Source organism: Symphodus melops (genome assembly GCF_947650265.1).
Source record: "Symphodus melops genome assembly, chromosome: 11".
Taxonomy (NCBI): domain Eukaryota; kingdom Metazoa; phylum Chordata; class Actinopteri; order Labriformes; family Labridae; genus Symphodus; species Symphodus melops.
In genome coordinates this window covers 12,419,947-12,441,107 of record NC_136701.1, presented here as the reverse complement: position 1 = coordinate 12,441,107, position 21,161 = coordinate 12,419,947, and the positions used below count along the sequence as shown (strand labels likewise).

The window sequence follows — 21,161 nt, the reverse complement described above, 5'->3', positions numbered from 1 at the left end:
TTTTGTAATCATACGTCTATCAAAGACAGATGAACATTAAATTCTGAGCATGTGTAGCATGAACCTTGCTGTTTCTGTTTTGTTCATGTGACAATCGTTTATCTGGCTCATGTCGGCCAGTTTTCAGTTATTCTTTAAAGACCAAATGTTCAGATGTTCAATCACCACCAACACTTAACATCTTTACAGCACTGAACATTGATTTTTGAGTTAAAACAATGTTTGCACTTTGCGTTCATCACTCTTGTAGCATTCAGAATGAAAACTATTTCTACATGGTTACTCATTAAAAATGCATTCAGTCACACACAACAGCGAAACAGAAATTGATTATTGCTTTCAGGGTGAACTTTATTTTCTCAAGAGTAACAGTATACAGAGGGCTTGGGATGTTCCTTTGGATTTCCATTCATGTCAAAGTTGTGCGCATTAATGACCTTCTGGCTCCATTTTGGACATTTGCATAAGTCATTAGGAAAGAGAGAAGGTTTGTACTGGGCTTAATAAGTGCAACTTTTACCACCTGCAATTCAGGATATAAGCTCTAAATACACCTACAGATCAGACAGAATGTTAGAGGCCAGGCTGCAGGTCAGTCCAGTGCCATCAGGCTCCACATTGATCTTCTTCACAACGCCATCTTCCACCAACATGGCATACCTGAAACACAGGATGAAGAACACACTGATTCAGTACATACGCCCGTGTGTATCTATCTTCAACACAAAACGTGGTTCTATTTTTAGTGTTTGAAATCAAATCATTTCTTTCACTAATACAGTACAATGGCCACTTAGTGTTGCTCTCTCTCTCAACAGTTGACACTGTATTAAAGTAGTAAATGGAGACTTAACACACTGAAACTTAACCTGTTTAGTAATCCAATAGATCAGTAATTTCACAGCCTCATGAAAGGGTAGAGAATAAATATATCAGCTGTTAGGGAACCTCAGGATTGATTTTCAACACAATCATAACTTGACATTAATTTTAATATATTTTAAAAAAGGGCAATAAATGAACAAATTACAATTATTATTGCTAAACATTTACATGTAAAAAAAGGTCATCACCTCTTGGATCGCTTATTCCCAAGTACCTGCACAATCTGATCACTGTCGAGTAACAGGTCGACTGCCTAAGAGAAAAAAAAAGAGATTACTACTCGCTGTGAAATCAAGTTTGTTAAAACATAACAGTCATTTTGATTTACCTTTGTGAAAGCTCCAGTAGGATCAGCAAGCATGCGAACCTGCAGATAAAAGTAGAAGTCATCTTAATCTGATCAATATCTGAAACCTAGTTGTGCATGTTGTGTCTTTAAAGGCTAAGTGAGGGACTTTTGTTTGGGGCTGATTTTAGAGTGTTTTTCCTGGATGATGACTGCAGTTCCCATGAGCCTTATCACCCACGGTGTCGTAAAGACAGTACTCTCGCTAACTCAGGCATTTGTTGTTAAAGCAAATGAAAGTGTACAGATCTTGTTCATAGACCTACATTTTTCAAACAATGTTTTGCAGGGTACAGAGTGGAGAGGTTATGTATAGTGGATTTAAACTACTCACAATAAGTAAAGGGTACTTGGGAGGTCCTCAGTGGTCTCATACATGAGGTGTTTGTTTCACTTAAGTGATTTTTGGGATCGGGAGGCAATTGTATACAGGTGATAGACACCCCTCATTTTGTGTTTTCCACAACATGGTTACTGTGAATCTTCTCTTTTCTCGTGAGAGATTCACACTCAACTGGAGGGTCTGATATGAAATATAAAGATTAAGCCTATTTTGGCACCAATAGCCTCATTAAACGATGTAAGATTATAAAGAAGCATCAATATAAATCTGAAACTATGAAATTCAGTGAAAAATTCCTCAATGTGCTTTAAAGAAGTCTGCTGAGTCATCATCATCTCTATTCTTAATCAATGGCTTTGGAAATTACTCTGCACGACACAAATATAATTGTATAATATGAGTTCACTGACATAAGAGTCATAAATTATCTAACTTTGTTGGTTCACTGTCAGCACTATAGCAAAAGTGTGCACACAGCCCAGTGCACTATAATAATGTTAAGCAGATTTCTTTGATTACCGAATGGTCCAAATCTGTTTAATATTTTAGACAGGGGATTACTTACTTTCTTCTACAGATGATATGTGGTCCACTTGTATGTCAAGATTTAAATTGGGGCAGGTTGCTACAGAATTTGGCAACATTAAAAAAAAAAAGTTAACCTTACCTTGCCATCTGTCCCGTGCTCCTTACCCCAGGCAGCCATGACAAACGCATCATTGACAGAAATACAAGCTACCTCCTGTATGCCTTTACTCTTCAGGTCCGCTGCCTGCTGCACAAAACCTGGGAGGTGAGTCTGAAAGAAAACAAGAGGCAATGTCAGCGAATGCAAAGTTTATTGTGAACAAGAAAAACAAAGAGCAGGGAGTGTGCGCTCTACCTTTGAACAACCAGGAGTAAAAGCTCCAGGTACAGCAAAGAGGACTCCCTTCTTGCCCTTGAAGAGCTGATCCATAGAAACCTTATTTCCTGGCTCTCCTTCTTGGACCTCCACTGAGGGGAGAGGTTCACCAACCTGATAGAAGACAATATAATATGTTAATAATGTTAAAAAAAAATCATGAAAAATCATGGTACCTTATATGAAATTATTTTTAATCATCACCAACGTTTTTTTTTAACTGAATCAGTCCGTATCTAAAGCTCTCACAAACACTGAGATTAGAGCCTGCTGGGTTGATGCTGTAGAATAGATGATAATCACAGGATTGAAATGTGAAATTCATTGGTGGTCATTTGTTCTAGAGACCACTAAGGGGCGACAAATCCCCACATACAGGTCCGTGTGTCACATGTTAAAATGGCTGAATGTCTAAATTTAAACCCGTCATTGACCTACGTCTATGTCACACGGTAACAAAACAATTCATAATATGCTCTGTATACTTTCAATGAAAAGTCATTCATGTGGTGAGCTTCAACTCTTTTGATAAAAACTATATTTGTAAGGAGAGCAGAATGGTAGTTACAGGCACACGGTCGGATAAGCTGGCTGTAACCTTATAGGCTACTCCAAAAGGTGAAAGTATAGACGATATATTCAATAAAAGAACGAAGACAACTGAATTTATATGTCGTCCTAGGGAAAGGAAATCTCTTTTTTTAAGATTTCTAAAAGCCACTGGACAAGTGAGGCAGTACTTCAACAGGGACAGTTTGCATTAAGATGCGTTCAAATCAAATTGAGCTCAGCCATGAAGAAGAAGAAAGTACGAAGAGGACGATAAAAGAGGACGATAAGTGTACAAACAACTACAACAAACAAAGATAGGATCACGAGTCTCTGATGGCTGTCATGGCGACGGGGATCGTTAGCATAGAGAGCTAGATAGAAATTAAACGGATTCTCTGCAACACACAACAACATCAGTACTCTTAAAATAAGCCATTTAATGTAGCATGGACAGCCAACGCTGAAAGCTACGAAATGAACGCACTCAAGTCTCACCTGAATCGGCATTTCTGCGATAGGAGAAGTGTGCAACAGCCTCAAACACTGGACTACACGGCTGCTCTTGATTATGGTGGATGATGTGATGGAGAGCATTGTTGGGTAATGTGCTGCGGTAGATGGGGCTTGTTGTCGACACAACCTGCCAGAGCAGAACTGCTGCTACTCCAACCGACTAACTCTGTCTGCGGTTTTAACCGTTCGTAATGTCACACCGAGTGTGACTCTCGGGATTAAAACCGAGCATACAGAAACGGGCCTACTAAATCTTTATTTACTGCGCCATCTGATAGCAAGAAGCTAGATGTCTAATTTTAATAGGCTGTGTGAAAATACATGAGTAAACTTGAGTGCTGCATGTTGACTTATGACAGCTCACATTAAAATAATCGACGATTATTTAGTACTGTATTTAAATAAAGAACAATGGTTAAACTGATAATAATTGTATAAAGGTCTTAATTTGCATTAAGACTGTACCCTCCAGAAATGCACCAGACTATAATGTAAAAGCAGAGGAATTAACTACTAAAACTGTCCATGGCTTCTTTATTTTTAACAATAAATGTTGTACATATGGCAGGGAAAGCCAAAAATACGGTGGGGAGTACTTATTTTAGTTATTGTTATTCGCAGTAACCCTTGTTGAATAATTTAGACAAGTATGTGATGGCTCTTTCTGAACTTATTGACAATATGAGAGTTGGCAGGAAACAAAAGTATAAATGTACTGTAACATATAGAGGCTATTCTTTTTAGTATGTAGGTGTGTAAAGCAATCCATGCAATTGAGTATTGCAAGATTATGCTTTGTGATACTTAATCAAAAATAATAATTTACTGGCCAAAAAAAGCACAGGCTACCAAAGAAGCTGTAATGAGAATCTTATTTGAATGGCTGGATTAGACAGATACAAATAAATGTACACAATACAATGAAGCTGGTGTGTGGTAACATGCAGATGTACACGAAGTAGCAGATGTGTTCCTTGTTCACAGTTCAGTTCCAGTAAAGTTTTGGAACTAGTTGTGCTGCTTTTGCAAAGTTATTAACTGTATAAATAAATAAATAAATCTCTATATATGGACATCCGTTTTCAGTACTAAAGAACTCCCTCTAGTAGCGTTTAGCTCAAATACAGATCTCATTGTTCTGATTGCATAAAAAGTACACTTTTCTGTATACATGATGTGCTGATGTCTTTATACATTTAGATTGAGACTTTGTAGTACATCTCATTTTGCAGTATAGTGCATCATCAGCTTATAATTGTGATGCGTGATTTTGCCAGATTCTTTGCAATGCAGTCTTAGCTATATGATTAGCTAAATAAGTTTCCTGCTTCCTACTTTCTGTGTAACTGCTAAACATGTCAGAAACAACCTTTGCAGGACTCCTATCATTTTAAAGGCTGTGCAGATGGAATATTTGTACCACATGATTGATCATGAAGTTGACAGTGGTCTCCCATCACACTTGCTCCCTTTTAAGAAAAAAAAACACACACAGTATGCATATACATTAATAGACAGGGAGAGATGAGGCCAGTGATATGTGGTGGTGGTGTGTCCGTTTTATTACACAACACAAAGCACCTACAATAATCCACTCTCTGTTGCATCAGACAGTGGAAGATCTCACTTTTTCACAGTGATTTTTATGTGGACATGTTGAGACAAGGACATCAAACTGGTTTATTAAAATGAAACAAAAAAAGAGAGCCTACACACAGAAATTCACAGCCAATATCGCACACAAAAATAAAGCAGTGTCAACAAACAACAGAAAATTGAGTAAAAAATAGAATTTAATCATTTAAATAGTTTTTTTTTTTTTTTAAATACAAACATTGATTTGAACTTCTAAATAATAGAACGTTTAGTAGCTATTCTTCATTATAACTGGCAATGTTAAATGTACATCGTGGCTATACAAGGAAATGTGTGAGGTTTGGTAATTTATTGTATTGCTCATTTGTATTAATGCGCACATATTTAATAAAACTACAAATGACTTGATTATTTTATCAGAGACACTGCAAATAACCCTGCCTATACCCTAACCCCCATACCTAAAGCATATGTTTGCCAATGAAACTAGGACCTCTGTGTAAGTGACTGGGTGAAAATAAAGAAGCGTTCACAGCTCTAAACTGACCCAGGGGTCTGTTTGTTTACCTCAAAGTTGGTTACTGTTTCACAATGTTGGTTAGTAAACACATAAGAGACCAAACATTGTTGAGACAAGCGTGATGTTTATGGTATAACCTTGAAATCAAAGCAAACAGGTGAGTCAGAGGTATCACTTCCTGCTCCAGAGCGCTGGCTGTAGCAAATATGTGTGAATATTTTGCATTATGAACGGTTGTAAAATGACCTCCAGTGTTTTCTAGCTGCATCATTATTCCTGTAAAACCAACAACTGTCACTTTGTACCACAGGGCATCTTTCTAGAGCCTGATTAATGAGCCACACAGGCCTTAAAAGAGACCAAAACTAAGAAAGAATAAATCTCAGGTATTTGCGCGACTGCAAGACATTCAATATAACCCAATATTCAAATCAGTGAATTCAATCATCAATCACTGCATTTGTCTCCACAGCTTGTTGGCCATCTGGCTTACTGTGCCTCCTGAGGTAGCCCTCTGTAACTTCACCATGCTGCTAAATCTAGATAGCCATTGATCCCTAAAACAACAATCCGCTTCAGAAAAACACACCATTGCTTACACTGAAATAAAAACAGTTAGTATTCAGAACATCCTGAATGGAAAGCTTCATTTAATACCAAACCCACAACAGTTTCACAATGTAAATAAAATACCCTTAAATCCTAAAAAGAAAAATGTATGAAAAACCAAGTTTCAAGTCAGTTACAAACTTCAGAACACTGTAAGCTGCACAAATAGATTTTTAATGGGGAATTTGCATCATATTTGCTGGCTTTATTATCTTCAACTATAAATGGCATGTGAACGTTTTCTGAAATGGAACTGTTCGAGGAGAAAGGATTGTTGACCACTAAATGTTAGTTTGGATCTGATTGTGACATGAGATACTGTAGATTTGCATCTGCAGCTTACGGTATTGATCATTTCTACTGTAAGTATACAGAGCTGCTGAACAGAGAGGACGACTGTCAGGATGTTGTCAAACAACATTTCACCATCCAACAGGAAGATGCTGTATGCGTGTCACTTCCTGTCCTGAGCCCATCACGGGCACTTTCAAACGGGAGTTAGGCAAATGTAAAGACACAAGGGCACTAAACACAATGAAACAACTTTATGCTACGTTGCAGCAAACTCTCATCATACACCTATCAGTCATTTTGGGTTAGCATTATAAGTTATATAAAATCAAGGTCAGACAGTTTTTTTTGTTTTTTTTTAACAGCACAGCTGCTGAAGTCAAAAATAGTGGTAAGATCTAAAGAAGGGAAATCGTATAAAAAAGCAGATGAGTTATATGCATTTCTTTTCTAAGCACAGTTGTTGCCACACTGGCTTTCATGTCAAACAGTTGTGTGTTCTTCCCTGATCTCAGTGCAGCCCGATGGGTTAAGCCGGATTTATACCTCTGCGTCAAATCTAGGCTGTGGCATACTCCAAAGGTTTCCATAGCCCTGTACCTACTCAGGAGCCTGCGCATGTCGCCCGACGAGCACCTCCTCAAAAATGTTACCATGAGTTGAAACAACGCAGACTGCAAGCTCTGTCATTGGTCCGCTGGGTAGTATCGCTTGGTATTGTGTGTGTGTGTGTGTGTGTGTGTGTGTGTACACACTCTGGTGCAAGTTAAATAAAAAGACGACAAAGCACTTCGTCAATCGTACTTACCATCTGAATATTTGTCAGTGCACTTCCTAGCGTAGGCCACTATGGCACAGCTACAGCGTAGATTGAATGCAGAAGTATAAATCAGGCTCAAGTCTGCACACAAACATACTTGCTTACTTGTACGGAAGCAAGTTTTATGTGTGACACTTAAAATACAACACTGCATTTACCTTCCAAGTGGAGATTTTTTTTTTTTGTTTAAACCCACAGAATCTTCTCCTGGACTGCAAAACTGCACAACCTTTTATAAAGAATCCTGCACCTGCTGTGTACTTCAGTATTTTCCAGCTTCAGATTTTACTCTGTAAGTGTTGCTCGTTCCTTCCTGACCCGATCCAGTCCCTTCTGGGAGCTAGAATGGACAGAAAATCAACACTTTAGGGTCCTGAGAGTGGAGAACTACTGATACACAAACACACAACTAGGTGTCTCTCCTTTTTATCCACATTTTAAATGTGACAGACAATAATCAAGTCATTATATTGCTTTTAACATATTGCAAGTAATTCCTATGGATTTGCCTACGACTAAACTATAGTAGATACAAGCCCTCCATGTGCATGTCAATCTGACCCTTAACTGGACCCTCAAGTCTTACCCCAGATATGTTACTATGGCTTTCATGAGTAGATGTTGCATCAATTAAAAAAAAGTTCAAAAGCCACATGACTGTAGTCTGTTCTCAGGTACCAACATGTCGTTCTTCTTCAGTGCTGATAAAACTGCAGATCAATGCTGTGGTGAAACGCATCATGAAATAGTTGAGACGGAGCCGTTTCCTGGCGTTTGTGTTCGATGTTTGCACTCTTGGAGCCTCTTACTGTAGTTTGGCAGTTACATCTCACTGTAAATAACCAATTCCCACTCAGGAACATGAATACGTGAGGTTTTTCTTTTCTCATATTGTTTTCCTTAGTTTGTGTACCCTTGAAAAAAAGGGAACAAGGGAAATTTCCCTTATTATTATTTTGAAATAAAATCTTCAGCTCTCACAAACCACTCATCAAGTCTGGATCTCTGTTGGGTCTTTCCTTTCGCCGCATCCTCTCGGAGCCTTTTTTTTTTCGGCTCTAGGGAGAGTCCATCATGGCTTCCAGCATCTCCAGGAATAGTTTGTGCATGGGTACACCCCCGCGCGTCTTGATGCTGTAAAAAGTGGTCAGAGCACGGCCAGCAGTCTGTCGGAGGAGGGGCAATGTTAAAAGGAGGCGTCCTGCCCTCTGGGGGTCATCTGGGCGCCGCTGACATTCCAGCTCCAGCAGGGCCTGGTGGAGGAGGTCCCGCAGCTTCTGCACCGCCTCCATGTCCTCGATGTAAACAGAGTCTGACAGAAGAGCAAGGAGCACATGGTAAGGAACTTTTGTCATTATTCAGCTTTTAAAACAGGAAGAAAGCGTGTGCAGCTAAATGAAAAGTTATGTTGGATCACTGTAAAGATAGGAAAAGCTAAATGATCTGCTCTCTGTCATTTTGCATTTGTTTTGGTACAGGTTGTAAACACCAGCGGGCAGTAAGCACCTTGCCAAGCACTGAGGTTTGTTCCTTTGCATGATCTAAATGAAATGAAGAAACAGTGATACCCAAGTGGACATTGAAATTATTGTCTGCATAAGATTTAACTGGAAAGGTGTTTCAGTGGCCATTTGTTCGTAACTCCATCTTGTTTTTTGGGGGGGACAAATAACCATGTTTAACTGAATCTTTAAGGACCGTTTTAAAAAATGACTTGTTAACTTGCCATAATTATAACATGAATAAGCAATGACCTGCAAGATTGCGAGAACCTCCAAATAAACAAATGTGGTCTTCTATTTTTTTTTTTTTTTTTTTTTGCAGAAGTTGCATTCATTGCACCAATCTTCAGCAATACCAGATCTGTCTCCTGTTGTCCCAGACCTTTGGTTGCAGACATGCACATAATCTCATCAAGCTAAAAAGCTGGACAATTGACATTGACCTTTCCCCTTCCACCTAATCCACTGTTGTTGCTACATTTAGCGGTTAGATGAGGACTGATTAGATGAATTAAACAGCTTTGTACATTTGGAAGGACATACTATCCCACATTTATTGACTCCACTTTGTTTGTACCAAACTGACTGAAAATATGTTAGCGTGCTGAGATGACGAAGCAAAAAAAAAAAGATAAAAGGTAGACACTCCATACAATAATGACTCATAACTACAGTGTTTGCTTACAAACAACCTGCGATTAAAGCTCGCTTCATGAAGGATGTGATGTTATATTTTGGTTTCTGCTGTTTCAGGGAGGGTAGTCATTGAGCTGTGGTAGTAGTCGGATGTGCTGTTAACTCTATTGCCTTATAAGACAATATAAGAATGATGATAAAAACGTAAGAACAACCTCAATATTCATCTGCACTGCAAAACAAAGATTTTAGAAAGAATTGAATAAACACCTCCCAGGAGTATAACCTCCATATGTTTATTGTAGCTCTGGACAGCAATTATTTCAAATTCTCAACTACCTAGCAAAGAAGCTGAATAATCGACTATATGCAGGGTTTAACTAGAATGTTAAGGTTTTAGGCACTGTCAATTTATGAGGCCATTATTATATACTGTATCATGACATTTGAGTTTACTTCTTCTCAACAGGGTCTCCTGACTTCAGGTAATATGTGGAGCCTCCGACAATAAAGGCTGCAGAGAAACCTATGCATTCAATGACAACACGAGAGAATGCTTCTGTGCAGTTTCAGTTTTCGGGATAGCAAAAACCTAAAACACAAAGTGTAACGTCCTGTGTTGTTTATGCGACACAGGTTCTAGAAAATGAAAATGAGTTTTAATGGCTGCAGTTCCACTTTAAAAAATAAAAGTACCTGAGTTAGTGAGGGCGATGGCTTTTAGCATGACAAATTCCTCCCGGTCCACATTTAGTGCGCGGAAACGGCGAGCGAGTTGACTAATTGCTGCGTTCAGCTCTGTCAGTCCTGCAACACGTGACATCTCCTCGTCGAGGACGAAATCCTCGGCGAACACCACCTCGTCCTCGCAGCCCAGCGAGCGGTACGCTACGCCCAGCACCAGCACCTCCAGCCACACCGACTGTAGCACAGACATCTGGTCTGCGAGGGACAGAGACAGAAAGCCTGCAGGGGGAACAAACATACACATCTTAATGCACGGAGGGAAAACATGTTCTGCTTTAAACTGACACTTGAGCACGTAGTAATTCACACAGCGTATCGTTACACAACCTATTCCGCTCGAGACTTCTTGTTGTACCCATTAATTTAGTCGATACGCTATCACAGCCTCTCCTCCCATAGTTTTATCCTCTCGCCGTCCTCTTACCAGGAATGTGCTTGGCCCAGCCGATGATGACGACCAGCTCGCGGTCAGCAAGGTCACACAGGGTGGTGAGTGTGCGCTGGGCTGTGTCGGGCTGCAGAGGGTCGGGCATGGCAAATAACTTCTCTGGCTCTGCCACTAGGAGGTGGGAAACAATGATGTTGGAAGATCCTGTGTGATGACACAAACGAAAATATGGATTAATATAACGCACAGAGAAAATTAGCAGAGAACATTCAGAGACTCACAACATCAACTCTCTTAAAGAGACTAATGTATGTCATGTTGCTGCTCTTAAATGTAAAATATAATACACAAGCTAGTTTCAACATCCTATATTCACAGGCAGACTATAGGTTACAAACTTTTTTTTTTTTTTTTTTTAAACACATTCCTATTAATGTTTGTTTTTTTTCATTAAATTTGCTCATTTCATTAGCCAAACGTATTTGTATAAAGAAGCACAGTTAACATTATTTGTATTCCTGAATTGAGAAGTCAAATGGAATCACACTGAACCATTACTGGCAGTAGAGGGTGCTGTTTAATCATCATATAAAACGTGTTGAAAGCAAATCGTGTGTTGCTTGTTTACTCGAGGCATCTCTCGTTTGACACATCCAGAATATACTGCATTTTCTGGAGGAACACTCTGAGCATCTCCGTTTTAAAAGTTACAAAATACACGTATATATAGCCGCCATATATGTGGACTGATTAGACCTGTACGGTTTGGAACAGTGGCATGTGGCACCCACAGTCTGGATGTTGATGTCTGCCGTGTAACTGAGCCACATTGATCTCGTTTGCACAATTGGATTACGGTAACAGTGCTGGAGCATGCTGCATGTCATAGGAGTGAAAATCATAATACAACAGGAATTTGAATCCCACCTTTCTCACTCTCCTTTGTTAGTGGTAGAGGGGCACTCTGGTATGTTGCATTCTCCACTTCTGGGCGCCTTTTGTATTTCTGCCTTCCACCTCTGACCCTATCAAGACGAACTCCTGGGAGAGGGGAAAAAATAAAATCGAATAACGAAAGTTTTTATAGCAGGAAAACACGGAGAAAACATGCATGCTATTTAAAAGGTAAGTACAAAAACCCTTCAGATATAATGTGAAAAGGCTTCTGTGCACAATGAACACTCACCCTCTTTTAGCATGCCCACTTTGAGGCACTTGGTGAAGCGGCATGCCTGACAGGCCTTTCTGCGCCGTTTGGTGATCTCGCACTCATTCGATGCTGGACAGCTGTATTCAATGTTTCCTGTTTGAAAGAACAGAAAACATCAGCCGTTAGATATTACAACTGACTCAAATATACAAACGTGAACGGTCTGTGGTTTTAAAGACACAGTCATGACTTTCTTTCAAGCGTTCCCATGATTCACAGCAACACATAAAGCAGAACAGCTTCCATGTGTTCATGGTTTCAACCAGTTCAAACCAGTTCATTTTTGTTACAGTAGTATCTTCTTTTTATTTTTTTTAAATGGAACAACTTAACCGCGTGTTTATTTTAATGCTCTCTTCACTCCGACTCTTCCAGCCCTCAAACTCCATTCTGACCCAGTGATAGCAGGTAAAGAGTTCAGATGACACCGAGCAAGGTAGCACATGCTTTCCAAAATATAAATTCAACTTTCGTGTTGTCATGTTTTGTGATTCTATTAGAAGTCACGATAACACTGTTTAAGATTGAATTTAAAGGATATTAAAGCGATATAATCCAATCTGGATTCTGTTGCTCAGATTGCACAAAAAGCAGAATTTAAATGTTGAATGTTAGCAGCACTGTAACAAAAGCAGATTTAGATCCCACTTTTTTAAAAGAATAAAGACAAAAACCTGCAATCGTTTAGCATTGCTAGATTCGTGCAGAAATTAGCAAGAATTTATCAAAATAAATGTGTGCTACTTTACTTTTATATTTTTTGAATGGAATACTAGAACACTGCATGTATAAAATATAAATACGAGGCAATGACGAGGACGATCACTTTGTAAAACCTGTGAACTTTTTAAGTTTCGGGGTTTGGTTAGACACTGAGCACCCGCTTAAACTTGACCACAGCACCCACCTTGGATCGTTCTCTTGAAGAATGCTTTGCAGGCCTCACATGACGCCACACCGTAGTGGTAACCCGACGCCACATCTCCGCATACTAAACACAGCCTCTTGGGTAACGTGCTCAGGGCGTACTTGCATCGCCCCGCACCGTTTCCAGTGGAGCCCTCCTCTGCCCCGTCTCCGCCCTCGTCTTTGAAGTGACAGCGCAGAGCCGGCGTGTAGAGCGGCGGGGAGTAACGTTTGACGCCGTCTCCTCTGGCTCCTCCACCTCCACTTTGAGAGGAGTCCGAGGAGGCTCCGCCAGGGCTGGTCCGACCTCCCCCACCTCCCTCTGGACTGCTCGGTTCGGCCTTTATGTAGACATCTGACCGACGGTCCCTGGAAGACATGATGTCTGAAGGGGAAAAAATAGACAACAAAGAAAGGTCACAGTAAATAAAGGCGTCCAACCTTTTCTCTACATCTTTGTAACTTCCTTTATGCACCTTGTAACAAGATAGTGAAAAAACAGGATACATACTTTTTGATTGTTCATCTTAATGAAATAAAACATCCATAAGAATTTAATAACACAGAATCAAAGCATTTCCATGGTCAGAATGGTCTACCAACAAAGAACGCATTGTTTAATCTACACCAGAATGTAGAATAACTTATTGTTATATTGTTGGAACAATGATGTAATCTGTTATTACCTGCCAAGAGAAAAAAATACAGATTATCTAACCCACGCAAATGTGAATCTCAAAATGTGAACTGAAACATTTTTCAGCCAAGAACAGTTTCTAAAAACACGGCCACAGGTAAATACATTCATGAACATTGAATATCAAATCAATGATTTACCTGAAGAGACGGGCTGAATACACGTGTCTAATGACCAATCAGGAGCTAAAGAATCCTATTACTGACTGTGACGTTGTCTCCAAGCCTTTGCACCAAACACTAGTGATCAGCACTGTGTGCTAACGTTGTCAGGTTGTTCATGTGCGATGGCTGAGTATAAACAGGAACTGGATGGAAACAGGCTGCTAATCACTGAAACAGGACTTTACATTGGGATAATGGTCAGTGTCATGTACGGGTGCATCGAGTGGCACAAGCAGCTAGCGTGTCGTGATCAGCAGTATACCAATAAAACAAAATGTTCCCTTTAATGTTGTTTGTGACGTTGTTTACCCCAGAAAGAAAAAAAAGAGCCTGTAATCTCACCAAACCAGAACGTCTGACGCATGACTACAACACTGCGGCCCTCAGATCATCCCCAAAGTGTAAAGTCTTTGTCTCTGACTTTGTAGGCATTAAAATAGCCAAGGTGAGTGAATGAAGGTCGCTTTGCTTATGAACAGAGCAGACACATAACTTATGTTCAAGTGTGGCAGTAAGAGCACTGCAGCAACCTGCCAACGGCTGTCTGTAGTACTCAATGTAATCACACGAGCAGACGTGAGAAATATGCCATGCTTGGCCATGAAACTAATGTATGTGCATTCATTTACACACAATAGAGGCCACTGAGTCCAACACTTTGTTACAATTCCTAAAATTCATGGAGATTGTCCCCAGTCACTCACTTTCTATGGACTTCTCATAGTGAGTATATTTGTAAGAGTTTACAAATGTGTCCTTCTCAAACCCTAAATAGAGAGGTTTGACCACCATGACAAAACTGGTCGTATGCTTTTAAGCTCTGATGCAGCTTCCTGTAACTTTGTTTTAACAGCATCAATTATAAATACAATAATTACCCTAAAAGCCGTCTGCTCTCTTCCCAACATAAAGTGGTGATATCAAATGTGCGCCACAAGTGACTGCGCCCTGCCCACGTTTGGAGACCATTCCTATTGTAGCTAAAACACATTACTTCAAGGAGCACTATGGACACAGTCTGACACTGTTATCTGTTGATCACAAAAATAAAACACATTTGACTCATTCACAAGAATAAGTCAAATGTTGGATGTAGCATCTTTCAGGATCAAAGACACTAAGGTTTAAAGGCCAGTTTGAGCCACATTACTGACTGAGTTTCCGCTCATCGTTAATACAGAGATGCAGATCCTCTTGATGAGATACGAGCTCTGCAGCTTTAATAGCTTCAATTAAATGAAAACCTCAAGTTGGTTTGAGTTTCTCATTTATGAATGCATATTCCTGCAAATCTTTTGTCTATTACTATGATCCATTTCCTTCTTTTGATTCATAAAGAGAATTTAAAATGCAGTTGTTACCACTACATTAAAACGTGTTGACATATTTTTAGTGCGTCTCTCGTGGCTGCTTATTCTCCAAGGCCTGCACACAATGCCAACATTACATGCAGCTTTATGTCCTGTAAAAGCATATGATGTAGTGTATATTCAATGACTCCATCCTGACACAGCACCTCAAAGTATTGGCAACAATTTGGATGTTTAGGACGTATAATCAATAAGAGGTCAGTCCTAATCCGTGACGTATCCTTTTTCAACCCGCAGGAGAGGGAGAACGTACACCATATAACACTTGAAGACATCTGTAATGACTGTGCCTCTACTGTCAACTTTACGTTTGGTCTGTCTTTTGGATATGACTCGGAAAACATGAATTCCTTCACTTCATTTAAACTCAAGGTTACAATTCAATAGATCCCTTCAGTGTTCAAGTTGAGTTTTTCTTCGTAAAAATATGAAAATATGATTAAACAATTGGCCTTAAAACTATTACGCACATCGCTGTAAGTGGTCTTTGACAACCTCAACCATTCTTCCTCTATGATCACAGTCATGTTCTGGACTTCATTATAGCTGTTTAAGGATTCTCATATAAACCAGGTTCAAGATGAAGAGCAGGGAGTCAGCTCAAATTGATGATTTGATGAAGACTTAGTTGGTTCCTGGATTTAAACTAGCAAACTAAATGTGACAGTGTCCATGATGTACATGTGCACAATTAATATTTGTTAGTAAGAAGTAAGATTGTAGATAACAGATTGTTTTATCTAACACTGGGGCTCTGAATGAGAAACTATATTACAAACTAAGTATGCCTTTATCATATCGACAGCAGATAATGCTCCTCCTATATAAGCTGGTAAGTCCGCACTTTCTGTGGAGTTTGGCCCCTTTGGACTTGATTGTCTGTCTGTTTGGCCTGTTTAAAGTTTACTTTGACCGAGTTGTTGATTCAGACCTACAAGTATCACTCTACCATGTGCACAGCTGTCCAGGTCCACATCTGCTTTAAAGTACATGAGGAACATCGGGCTAACAAAATGTTACAACCTCCATAAAGTTAATATTTGTGACATAAAATCAGGTTAAATCTGCAGAAATACAAGAAACCCCGCACGATGATTGCGAAAATGCTTTGTTATCTACAAAACTCTCATATGCTGCATCTCATGTGTACTGTAAACTAAGCATGTTTTGAGTAGCGTTAGCTTTAGCTTAAACCCCCAGCTAACATTGTGATGGCTGCAGGTTAGCTCACGCAGGCTAACTAAGCTAGCGGTGTTAGCTCGCGTTAATCCTGACTGAACAGCTCTCCTCGTGTTTATTTTTGTCCCTCTAACCCGCACTAGGCTGCATCTTACCTGATAACGGTGACTAGGACAGCACTTAAGCCTACTGACCGTGTGATATCATGGCACAAGTTTGACTGAAAATCGGTCTCCAGACTGCCAGTGGCTGATCGCGCGCGCGCGTGTGTGTGTGTGTGTGCGCGCGCGCGCGCGCGCGTTGATGGCCCGGCCTACAATCGGCTTTCTCTAACAGCTGGTAGATGATTATGGATGTCTGTACTGTAGCTGAAACACATCAGTTCAAGGAGCACTATGGACACAGTCTGACACTGTTATCTGTTTTCTTGTAATTATCAGACAAATAGACTCAACGTGTGTTACTTTAAGGCTCGAATATCTTATTTAGCACCAAGAAGTTCAAAGTTTTGGGGGAAACACTCACATAATGGTGGTTTATATAGGAGACATGTTTGTTTTCCTAATTGTAAATTTAGCCTACATTTTCAAAATCTGTTGCAGGTCTGCCTCCCTTATATCCCAGACCTTCCTGTTTTTTTATTTCAATTTCATATTGTTGTGTTTTGTATCAGTAACACTCTGTAATTTTGTAAACACTATACAAATACAAGTTTCTCTATACCATTCAGTCAATTAATTGCTTAATTAAATGTATTAGCCATCCATAAACAAAGATTATCAAAATTAAACTTAGGACTGATGCATGTTGTTCTTTTGTCCTCACACAAGATCCTCCCTCCCCTGATCATACACTATTTGTCCTTAATTTTTACCTTTAGTGTTTGCAAGACTATCACAATCAGTCTTAACCGCTAAGCATTAAAAAAGAATAGTATCCCCCATGATATCATTGGCCACGTTGAACATTTTGGATGCAACATGACAACTTTAAAAATGTTAAAAATGTTTAAAAATGGCAGAAAAATTATTTTCTGCCATTCTCCTTTCCTATTGATCTTGTGTCTATGGGTATATTTTGATGAACACATACACTGCCAGCTAACAGTCCATAAAAGACTCACGATAATGAACTGCAAGCCAGCTTGCATCAGCATGAATAGTGGAAAGAGCTTACCTGTTTACTAAGCTGGAGTGTGAAATCTTTATCTGTGACTCCTGGTGGTGCCTCAATGAGGTGTTATTTCCTTCAGTTCAAGTCTGCAGCGCTCAGGACACCTGCAAAGTAAGCAGAGATTTTTAAGTGTCATTACATAACTTACAGCCAAGTCATTTTTATGTTCCTACCTAGCATTTGTCATTTTAATGGTCGCTAATGTCTAGCCTAGTAATACCCTTTGGAGTCTAAGGACTAGTGGTATAGATTGGATTATAAACAATGGCTAACTTTTTGATGTGAGAAAGCAATTACCTTGTTTTATCTGTGGTAAGTAATGTTTATAATCACAACACAGACTTTTCTCTCCTGAAATTGGTATTCCGCTGTATCTATCTAGATTCGTGCATGCTGTTCGAGTGCCCTCCCCCTTACGCTGCGTGACAGACTCCAAAGGTCACAGTTACAGGAATGCTTGAAGGACAGACAGAGTAAAGCCAACACCTTGTCTCTCACTCATACAAAGTCATGAGCTGAAGTTTAGAGATAACTCCCTGTAAATAATTAAAGACCATATCCTTCTTAATATACATTAATAAAGAAACCATTACTTGGAACATCATTTGAGTTACTCCTTTTTGAACAGAATTTGACTCTATGGCTTTAATACAAATATTTTTTAAAGTTGACAACATTAAAATCGAAATAAGTGCCTTTTTTTGGAGCAGCGCTGAGCAAAATTATCTATATATGTTTGAACAAACTTTTTTGAATCAGTCATATTGTTTGCAAGGGAGTTTTACAGTGACCTTTCGTTCACATCAAGTACATTATGGCAATCAAATTACAATTGGACACAGAAAGAATTGTACCAAAAGGCTATACTACTTTTCCCTATAATGAAAAAAAAATGTCATCAACTCTAGTTCCTTTTTGGTTTTTAAGATGTCTTGTTAAAGTTATTTAAGGGTGCAAAGTCAGTCTTTGTCACTGATAAAGCATCACACTGACTATACATAAAACTCAGTTTTAAATGCGGCGCACTGTGGAGTCAACAAGAACAGCACCTAGGGGTGACCTTGCTTACTGATCTCGGACCGGTGAAAGGTTAATTGCCATAGTGGATTATGCCTTAAGATCTGACCTCAATCCTGGCCCAGCATGCTGGAAGACTTGCAGAGTTCAGTGTGTTAAGAAAGAAAGAGTATAGGGGGGGGGGGTTAAAATGCATATGTTAAAAGAAGCTGAAGTGTGTACAGTTGGAGAAGTGTTGGGCGTTATTGTTCATGCAGGATTTTGCTTTTTGAACGATGACACGCTGTTAGCTCATATGAGGACATTATTATCCACTGCATCGTACTCAAGCACGGCTCTGCATTCTTAATGAAGCCGATAAGTGACCATGCATGCTGTTTATTAGGACATTTTCAGAAGGGGGGGTATCATCGACAGAGCACGAACCATGGCATGAAGTGTATTCGCGTATATTTATGTTTATATTAATCAGATGATGGTTTATTAGAGGGACGGAACCCGGAGAGAGAACAGCAAATTGTTAACGATGAAATTCATATTTATCCAACAGATCGTGCCCCCTACCCCCAATAACGTGGCCACACGAACTTAGCTCTGCAAGGAGAAATCGTGCATGCACATAGCCTCCGTTAAACAGCTGACACCTATAACATGTGTATCATAGTAAGAGGACGGTATGATTAAATATAGCCGTAGGACAATGTTAGACCTGCAGCTGCAGTGAAAGGTAAGTAGAGCTACTTACTGGGAAATGTATGAACATTTCAGGGTTGCTTTTTTTTAATCTGAAGTCAGTGAAGTCTTTGCAGTTGACAAGTCCTCTGTCGTTTTAACGCGTTTAACGGCGCTGTCCTGTCCTGTCTCATTGCATCATTACGTTACCTTCAAATAATAAGGCGTTATCAGCAACCAGCGACACACTGTCCTGTCTGCCTGCTCGGGTTTGGTACCCTGGTGTTATAAATTTTCGTCTTCAACTGCCACAGTCGAGGTTGTAATTTTCACCAGCGACAAGAGGTCGAGGAGAAACACTGAACATCCGGTTTAGAGTTTCACACTAAAACTTCACCTAACGTTTGAATGGCTTTCGCGTTAAACAATGTCTCAAAGAGAAGCGGTGCTGATATAAGAGACACTACCTGAATGTTGAAAAAATACATATATAATCATAGGACTACCTGTATTCTCAAATGAACACTAGTTAGGGTTTTTATTTTTCCGTACTTCCGGTTGTTGCACAGATTTTTTTTGGTCTAGCTTGATGCAGTTTTGTGACGTAGCCTCAATCCCGTGCCTTTCCTCCTCCCTCTGCCCGATTTGCGTCCGCTGAGTCCCCGTTACGTCCGTACGCACCTTCTACCCACGTCATCAGCATTATAATAAGAGCCTGCAACTCGTGAATAAAAAAATATGACCCAGTAATCCCAATATGGTCCTAGTACATTCATTTAAGTACGCTGCGTATGATAAAGAATTGATTTCAGACTAGCTGCTTGCAAATCAACTGTGCGTGTTCTGCAAGACAAAATCTGGAGAAACCCGTCTCCAAAAAATGAAAAATCACAAAATCAACAGAGGGACTTATACTAGTGTAGGCATTTAAATCTACGTTTGAAATGGTCTTACTGAAGTATAGGCTATGTTTCTATTCTTTTTAGCATTATGCTATGTCATTTAATATACTCTAGTTTAAGAATCGGTATAGCCTATAGGTTGTTATGCCCGTTAGGCAATAAAAGCTTTAAAGGACTACTTCATATACAATCAAAAGAATAGGCTGCATGTACCCTGCTGCACACCTCTATGGAAAATGTAGTCATGCAGTCGGTCTTGTGACACTAACCCGGCTCACTCCACCACTACACTATTTGGACAGGAGCCAAAGAAGAGAAGATCAGGAGCTCACTGCATTGGGATAAAATGGTTAAATAATGAAGGGATGCTATGCTTAAAAAATAACAGCAGACTTGAAAATTGTTTGTTGGAAGCTATATCACGTTATAGTCCAATACAGGCCTTTATTAAGTGGCCTATTGCCACGACGCCGATTAGGACAATAAAACAATTTTTCTGTCTAACTTTGTAGCTGCTGCTTCTCGAAATAGACTGCCCTGCGCCTTCCAACATGCCGGTTAACAGCTGGCGCAGAGAGGAGACAAGTTGTCGCAGAATAGTTGGCAACCTTGTCTTTGAATTAAAAGGAAAGAGTCGGCTTAAAACAAGATGTTTCGATGAGTGAGCATTTCCCCCTAAGATCCTGGCATTACCTTGCTGTAATCATAGACCAATAAACCTCACTCGACTATGTTTAAACCAATAAGCACTAAAGCCATACTATTCCATTGTGCTGTGTCAGTATAGAGCAGGACAGCAGTGTGTGTATTCGTCTTGATGTGGTCACATGCGTTGAGCGGGCTCGGGACAGGGTTTGTGGTGCGCGCATGAGAGGAAAAACTGACGGCAGTGTCATTGCGACCTTGAAGCAAGGTCGTCCCGTCTCTGCTGCAGACACTGCAATTCTGCGGGGCTGCATCACACTGGTGCAGAGTCTGCACTATCATCATGTTAGAGGCGAACGCGGTCATGGTGTATTCATTAGATTCACTCAAATAGCTGAAAATGTGATTTGTTCGATGGCAAATGTTTAATGATTTACTGCTATACAATTGTTCTACGACCGTGTTTGGTCCTTGAGGTTGTCTGTTCCAGCTATGGTTGAATAGTAGAACCATATTGCGAATGCCAGCTGGGGTCCCCGGGGTGTTTCTCACAGCAGGTCGTGACCTCAGACAG

General features: G+C 39.9%; 3 protein-coding genes across 5 annotated transcripts in view; all 3 read right to left on the bottom strand.

Moving 5' to 3' along the window:
• The window catches only part of spata22 (spermatogenesis associated 22), a 277,137-nt gene extending 277,057 nt beyond the window's left edge, over window positions 1-80 (bottom strand). The window contains exon 1 of the mRNA XM_079355574.1: window positions 65-80. The gene's annotated coding sequence lies outside the window, so the exon portion shown is untranslated. The remainder of the gene's footprint in view (window positions 1-64) is intronic.
• A 250-nt stretch (window positions 81-330) lies between these two features.
• prdx5 (peroxiredoxin 5) lies at window positions 331-3,813 on the bottom strand. The gene is made up of 6 exons (XM_079355580.1): window positions 3,526-3,813; window positions 2,458-2,592; window positions 2,242-2,373; window positions 1,214-1,252; window positions 1,074-1,138; window positions 331-660 (listed from the first exon to the last, which is right to left on the bottom strand). Exons 1-6 carry the CDS (start codon window positions 3,622-3,624, stop codon window positions 555-557), a joined length of 576 nt encoding a protein of 191 aa, XP_079211706.1. The 5' UTR covers window positions 3,625-3,813; the 3' UTR covers window positions 331-554.
• A 1,269-nt stretch (window positions 3,814-5,082) lies between these two features.
• Window positions 5,083-19,405, bottom strand: esrra (estrogen-related receptor alpha). 3 transcript variants are annotated; one of them, XR_013780087.1, is made up of 9 exons: window positions 19,114-19,405; window positions 17,355-17,455; window positions 12,770-13,153; window positions 11,839-11,955; window positions 11,580-11,693; window positions 10,689-10,856; window positions 10,214-10,483; window positions 7,966-8,691; window positions 5,083-7,719 (listed from the first exon to the last, which is right to left on the bottom strand). XR_013780087.1 is itself a non-coding variant. In XM_079355565.1 (8 exons), the coding sequence occupies exons 3-8, from the start codon at window positions 13,146-13,148 to the stop codon at window positions 8,438-8,440; spliced, it is 1,302 nt and encodes a 433-aa protein (XP_079211691.1). In that variant the 5' UTR covers window positions 13,149-13,153; window positions 17,355-17,455; window positions 19,114-19,405; the 3' UTR covers window positions 5,083-8,437. The 3 variants fall into 3 exon arrangements, 2 of the variants coding, with proteins under 2 accessions (XP_079211691.1, XP_079211692.1); XM_079355565.1 differs by having other exon boundaries at window positions 5,083-8,691; XM_079355566.1 differs by lacking the exons at window positions 17,355-17,455; window positions 19,114-19,405 and adding an exon at window positions 16,334-16,457 and having other exon boundaries at window positions 5,083-8,691.
• Window positions 19,406-21,161: the final 1,756 nt, after the last annotated feature.